Raw genomic sequence first — 7,254 nt, 5'->3', positions numbered from 1 at the left:
TGTCAACGGGGGGGTGGTGCTAGTGGAGTGCACGCATTTCAAAAAAGCCTAGTTGGTCTACAAAATTGCGGCGCAACTTGGTGGGCGGTACCCTGGAAAGAAATCTCTGCATGACAAATACAAGGTGTGGCGTGTGAGCGTGTGAATGGAGTGAAATGCGTGAGACTTGAGAGCTCTGATACTGTGATAACAAGCTTCCTAGCAGAATTGCTACTACTCTATTTGCTAAACTAATCTAACGTGCAGTAGCTTCAGATTAAATAAACAAATATTTACTTCTCAGCATAAAAGTGAATTAGCAAATCTCCAAAAACATCAAAAACACTCCTTTAAATACGGATCTTACGTGTGTTGAGTATTATTGTTGATGGCGTTGGAAGACTCCTCTCCTCCCACTGCTTCTGACAGCCACGTCTGTAATGAACAAGATGTTACAAAATACTTAAATAGTGTGTGTGTGTGTGTGTGTGTGTGTGTGTGTGTATGTGTATGTGTATGTGTATGTGTATGTGTGTGTGTACCTCATATTTGGCAAGCTCCCCCTTCAGGCGGCTGATGTTTTGAGACGTTTCTGAGATCTGAGGCTCCAGACTGGAGGAGTCTCCCATCTGCGGATTCTGCTCGTACACACCCTTCATCTTCTCCAGTGCCTCACTGAGGGCAAAATGGGGAAGAAAAGAGTTATTATTTATGAAATGTGAACACTGATTAGGGAAGTTTCTCTCCTGTGTAGCATCACTGATGAAAAACAGGAGGGACGCTAGGAGACTTGCTGAAGAGAGACTTGTTACAGCATTAGGATATATCTGAGGTGAGGTACTGATGATCGGTGCCTGGCTCACAATTATAATTAATATCAAATGTGTTGGAGGTCAAGACTTAATGTGGACCAGTTCAGTTCTCCAGCACCAAACTGGGAAAACCATTTCTTTATGGACTTGGCTTTGTCTACAGGGGAAAAGGAAAGGGTGTTTCCCGAATTAGGAACACACTTTTGTCAAAAACATCACTGTTTTCTGTATTTTAGCCTTTGCAGACCATTTGCATGCACAAAAAAACGATATAACACACCCACAAAAAAAACATAATAGGGCCCCTTTAAACTAAATCCAAAAGCTTCAAAATTCAGCGATGTCACTCTACTTTGAACTAACTGAGGTGACCACCAATGAAAGTTATCTTATTCATTATCATTTGTTATACCACCACCATCTATGCTGCCCCAAACAATATCATATGATCACAGTAAACACCATGCATCAAAAGATAATACCTAATAATAACAGTTGAAAAAATGTAATCAGTTTTTTTCAGGATGATCGTGAAGTGGTCACCTTTGGTCCAGCGCCTTTTGCAGCTCTTTACAGATTTCGTCATTCTTCGACTGCAGCCTCTTCTTCCTCTGCTCCGGGGGAAGGTGAGAGAAGTCTTCTGCAGGAAGTGGCTACACACACACACACACACACACACACACACACACACACACACACACACACACACACACACACACACACACACACACACACACACACACACACACACACACGATGTAAAATGAATGATCACCACCAGATGTCACTCAACCACTTTACCCGAGCCACATCGTTATTAGTTTACAAGGAAACACACTTTCTTTGTTACAGAGAGAGACAGTGAGGAGAGCACCATTAGTAACCATTTTTTAATATGACTTTTCATTTGGGTTAACTTTCAATTTCCACTAGTATCATTGTCCATGTTTTACCGTATTTTTTCTGTTTGCTTTTATTATTTTTTTATTGTTTTATTTGAACATATTATAATTTCTTGTCAGCTTTAATTCACGGGAATGTCATTAGGATCACTGTAGATGTTCTGTATTTATTTTAATATTGTTGTTATGTTCTCTGTAAAGCACTTTGGGCTGCTTTGTGCATGAAAGGTGCTATACAAATAAAGTGTATTATTATTATTATAAACATTTTTATTTCATTTAATCGTTTATTTGGCAGGGACAATGCACAGTAATGACCACTTAAAACATTCAAATGTGTCAATCCCCTGAGAATGCCACTGAATTTCAAATATGCGTTTATTTTAAAAAATCGCCTGATGCAATGAGTACAACTAACTCTCCAATGCCATACCAATGTACAATTAAGGAAGTGCAACAATCCTAATTATTCCAAATAATTATATAGATTTAAATTCCCTAAGATTTTGAGACAGAGGAGTAACAAAGCACTATTCACCTTTGAACTGGTTAAAAAGCTTGGTTTGGTTCATAGCTTTGTGGCAGACTCCTGTGGAGCTTGAGCTGAGATATTGTTCAAATGAGGCTCAAAAACAAAGTTTGTCGTGATAACATCCTGGATTATTTTCTCAAAATATTAAGTCTAAAGAAAGGGGCCCGTCTTTTTTACCTCCTCTGGATAAAGACTCGAACATGGTTGTACAGCTTGTTTGTTTGGATTATTCTAAGTAGCAACCACACTTTTTCTAAAAAGGGAATGTTGCTGTTTTCTCAATTTTTCACGGAAAACATACATTTCAGAGTCAGACATTCTACCCAACCAAAGCTATTTGCATGGCAAGAAACCATGAGAGGTAAGTAAGATAACATTTGATTTTGTTATTTGGATGAACAGGTCTATAAATTAATCCCTACATCGAGTTATTTTTTCTAGTTTTCAAGTAGTCTGCTGTCAAATTCGATACAGTATATTAGAAAGTGTGTCCATTTGAATCCTTAGATTAAAAGATGAAGTTAATAGTGTTCCCTGATTGAAAATGTAGTGCGCTGTGCCATGGGAAAAATGTATTAAAAAAATGTTATGAAGGTGTAGCTTCACCCATGCAAATAATCCAGCTTGCAGCGCCAACACATGGCGACTACACTTTCAACACTGCAGTCTTACAGCTGGTTCACCTGACCACACCCAGCTGTGAGTAAAGGTGAGGTCACGTGAAGCCCTGCAAACCTGCATTTAAAATGACACACAAAATAAATCTGAAAACGTTATCAGTAAATCTGTACGATTTTTTACCACTGACACACAAATTATTAAAAGGGATAGCTTGCATTTTTTTGAACAGCAGTACATTACTTTGCATCCGTGCAACAGACGCTCCTTTGTCTTTCACCAAACTGAGCGAGTGCCTACCTCTATTGATAAGTTCCTCATGAAACTCCACTGTCAAAAATCCAAACTATCCCTTTAAATAATATTTCCCCTTTAAAAGAATACACTTTTATTCAAGCACCTTTGACGTCTTCCCTTAAATATGTGTTGATTACGGTTACCATCATACTTGCCAACCCTCCCGATTTTCGCGGGAGACTCCCGATTTCATTGCCCTCTCCCGGTTTCCTCCCGGGGTCATATTTCTCCCGCATTTCTGACGAAAATCAGATTTACTCAGGACTGTTTCCACTCTGACTTTAATACAGCTACACCATTGTTTGGTTTCCATGGTAACACGTCTCTTTAGTAGCGCGCGCAACTGAAAGTCTGAGAGGGTGAGGAAGATTGTCACAGAAAACAGAACAAGAATCGACAACTATACCCTCTGCTCACTCCTTCCCAGCCCGCAAATATGCTCCATCAAGGAGGTGCTCAGGCCGCATGCACTTACAACTACATTAAGCATTTTAATGTTAATCTAATACAGCTCCGGCGATCCACTAGCACCACCACCCCCCCCGCGCGGTCGTTTTGAAATGCTCCCGATTTCTGAGGTCTCAAGGTTGGCAAGTATGGTTACCATGTGCTTTTCAGCTTGCGATATCTGGACAGAGAAAATGGACAGCAATATGTACCTAGTTAAGATAATTATCATTACTGGCTGTTAGACCATTTAATACTGTAACAAGAATATGTGTGTATAACTGCAATATATCATTTTACCACTGTTATCTAACGGCTACCACACTACATTCTGCATGTTACACTTACTTTATTTTACTTACTTATCTACATGAATGTGCACTTTTGTAAGATGTCATGTAACAATGAAAATGCTGCCTCTGTAGGACGAATAAAGGTCTTCTGATTCTGAAAACTGTACAAATGTTCAGGAATAGCATCAATGTGTGAGGAGGGGGGACGTTTACACACAGCGGGGGGGGGCACACACACACGAGCAGCTTTCGTCACTCACCCGGTGCTGTTTGTGTAATATCATTAGGGTGGAAATCCTGGGTTTAATAGAAATATTAAACTCTCTCAGGCAGACAGAGAGAGGGGAGGGCTGCAGCTTGGAGAGGGGGAAGGAGAGGGGGCGGCTGCCCGGTGGGAAAGGGGACGGTGGAGAGAAAGACGGAGGGGAAATCTGAGGAAGAGGAGGGGGGAAAAGGACAAGGGAGTAGACGAGGAAGAAGAACAAAGGAAGCAGAAAATTACACTGGTAAATACAGAAGAGAAGAAGAAAGGGGAGTCAGCAGAGGCAGAGACTTTCTGTGAAAAAAAGGGGGAGAAAGAGTTAATAAGAGAGGGAGGGGTGTTTTAGGGCAAGTCTGTGCAGCAGACAGGAATTAGAATTGGTCCCTGAGGGCAACTAGGTCGTGGGGTAAGACATGAGAGGAATGTGAGTTGAGTTTTGTGTGTGTGTGTGTGTGTGTGTTTGTTTTAATGCATTGTTATGAGACTGTGTGAGCCTTCTTTTGCAATTCTATGTGGCCAACAAAAAGGAGGATAACAAGAGAGCCGGGCCCCGATCTACGAACATATTTGACTTCTTCAAAGCTGTTTGTAAAATTAATGTGCAACAGGTCGTCAAACCAAAAGAACAGGTTTGAACACAATCAGCTGTAACATGACACCCTCTCTTCAACACGTACGGAGAACTGTTGACTATTATTAGAGATGAAAACGTGTCGGTTATTAAAAGGAAAAGTCTGACGATATTTATTTTTCTTTTGTCAACAAATCCCATTTGAGTCATAACCAACAATAAATCCTCCTTCTCACAAAGCCTGATTGCATAAATCAACAAATTGTCTAAATCAAACATGTGTACAGAGTTTAAAGAATTAATGTTATATGCTTTACATGACAGGTTCATTTTAGCCCAATGACATATTAGTTGCCCGGACTAGTTGAGCCCCATTTGAAGAACAGGACAGGGAGGATTTTCTAGTAGTCATATGCCAAAGCAGGCTTGGCAGAAAGGGGAGAGGCAGTACATATCCTGTCTCTGAGACGCTGCATCTTTTATGCAAAAGCAAAGCTAATGGGAAGAGACAAACAAATTCACCTTGGTCTTCTTGCTGAAAGGCCAGAGCTTGGCGCGCACTTTAGGAGGGTTGAGGCTGGACTCAGAGGTGGCTGATTTGATTCCCTGGGTGTAGTCTTCAAACTCAACATCTGCAGGTCGCTCGAAACCAGATTTGTGCTGCTCTATGAACAGCATCGAGTCCTGCAGGGAGACAAGTGGACAAACGTTTGCATCAAAGAAAGTGAAGTGTTGTTTCTGTTGATTCAAAGTTAACAACAGGTGTTCAACTGAGCCCGTCTGATACTGGAAGGGCTGGTTACACTACATTGGCTGATGGGTTTTTAATAAGCTCAATATCAGGTTCATATTTCTATTTTGTGCCTCTACTGTGACATGTCTCGCGCTAGCTAATAGAAACAAGTTATACATAGTGATGTCACTATGTTACAGATGTAAAAAAAGGTGTCCAATGGAGGCGTTTCAGGCAGGGGGGGGGGGATTTGTGGGAGAGACACTTTGAGAGGGACCTTAGTGATTTTAGCCTCTGCAGACCAGTTACATGCACACAAACCTATACAACACACTACAGGAAAGGGAAACCCCAAAACAGAACAATAGGTCCTCTTTAAATCAGTAAACTCTACTGAAATTAAAATTGTAAAGACCCTCGTTTAAAAGATACATCAACATGTCAGGCAGTGTCAACAATACGTAGGTCTCTACCAAAGTAGTTCCTTCTTTTTTGGTCAGCAGGACACTGGAAAGCTCCTGTCCTATTTTTACACAAGGGTAAAGCACCCCCCCATTCACTTCTGCAAATATTTCCTTTATTTTTAGGATTCTTATAGCGATGCTAGAGAAGAAGTCTGCTTTTTTCAAGAGTCCACGTTAACAAAGGGTGAATAATTGATTTACAAATGCTCATTTCCTGGTTGAAGAGTTCCTTCAAATGCTTTGCAAATGTTTAATAAGGAATTCATTGAAACTCAAGGCACCACAACATGCATCTTGGCGAGTGACACCAAATGAAACATTTCTTTTTTTAACAAGAAAGCTCCATAGGGTGTATTTAAATTGAAACAGGTAAGTAGCCTCATTAAGTGCTTATTTACTTTCTTTTTAAGAGTTTGATAAGAAGTTTTATATGAGCGATCTCATCATCTTTCTCTCTGCAAAATACCAATTTCACCAAAATACTAAAACTATTCCTTTTAGAACACCACGACATACTGTATACCAGCATCCCTCCTAGTACCAAAACAATAAGATCACACTTGTCTTAGATATGAAACTGGACAGCGAGCCACAGTCACATTATTGTTTTATAAAGTGGGTGAAACAGATTCAAACTAAATGACCGTATTAACACGACCGACAACATTTACCTGCTTTTCATTAATTTTCCCTCCTGCGGTGGAAATCCCTTCTAAACACTTTGAGATGATGGGCTGCACTTTCTTCTCGATGTCTGCAAACTGGCAGTATCCCTCCGCCATCCGCCGAATCCTCAGCTCATCCATGTCCTGCATTTTCTGTTCCACGCACAAACATATCACAGCCTCCTTAAAGTTCATATTATATATTTACAATGTTTATAAGATGCACCTTCCAATAGACAGGATTTGATTTGAAAGGGTCTGTTTGGTTCGTATTTAAAGAAGTGTGTGAGGATTGCCCAGTTGTACTACATTGTGTTTACACATGTTTTTTCCCTCACATTGAAGATCTGCGGTATCTCCGTGTAGTAGAAGAAGTTTTGTTCCTTGTTGTATTTCTGGAGCTGTGCAGCATAGTCGTTCCTGCACTCCTCCGCCGTGTGTGTGCGGCCATGGGCATGTGTCTTGGCCTTCAGAGTAAAAGAAAGGTGGAGCGATGGTAGAGGAAAAGGGAGGAGTGCATGAAATGATGCAGGAAGAGAGAAAGAAGATGCAAAACAAAATGCCAAAGGAAAAAAAAAAAGCGGTGTGTGTGTGTGTGTGTGTGTGTGTGTGTGTGTGTGTGTGTGTGTGTGTGTGTGTGTGTGTGTGGTAGTAGTAGAGTTCTGACAGGTCATATCAG

At 40.7% G+C, this 7,254-nt stretch overlaps 1 protein-coding gene across 1 annotated transcript in view; it reads right to left on the bottom strand.

Moving 5' to 3' along the window:
- Positions 1–7,254, bottom strand: part of LOC104966611 (cdc42-interacting protein 4 homolog) — a 29,073-nt gene that overhangs the window by 1,652 nt on the left and 20,167 nt on the right. Inside the window, exons 7-12 of the mRNA XM_010795807.1 lie at positions 6,914–7,042; positions 6,582–6,728; positions 5,236–5,397; positions 1,335–1,444; positions 522–654; positions 347–414 (exon numbers count right to left, since the gene is read on the bottom strand). Of these exons, the coding sequence (XP_010794109.1) occupies positions 347–414; positions 522–654; positions 1,335–1,444; positions 5,236–5,397; positions 6,582–6,728; positions 6,914–7,042 (749 nt within the window). The remainder of the gene's footprint in view (positions 1–346; positions 415–521; positions 655–1,334; positions 1,445–5,235; positions 5,398–6,581; positions 6,729–6,913; positions 7,043–7,254) is intronic.

The sequence above is a fragment of the Notothenia coriiceps genome, unplaced genomic scaffold (genome assembly GCF_000735185.1).
Source record: "Notothenia coriiceps isolate Sejong01 unplaced genomic scaffold, NC01 NC01_scaffold00002208, whole genome shotgun sequence".
In the NCBI taxonomy this organism is placed as follows: Eukaryota; Metazoa; Chordata; class Actinopteri; order Perciformes; family Nototheniidae; genus Notothenia; species Notothenia coriiceps.
Note: the sequence above shows the minus strand (reverse complement) of the source record. Positions and strands in the feature narration are given on the sequence as shown.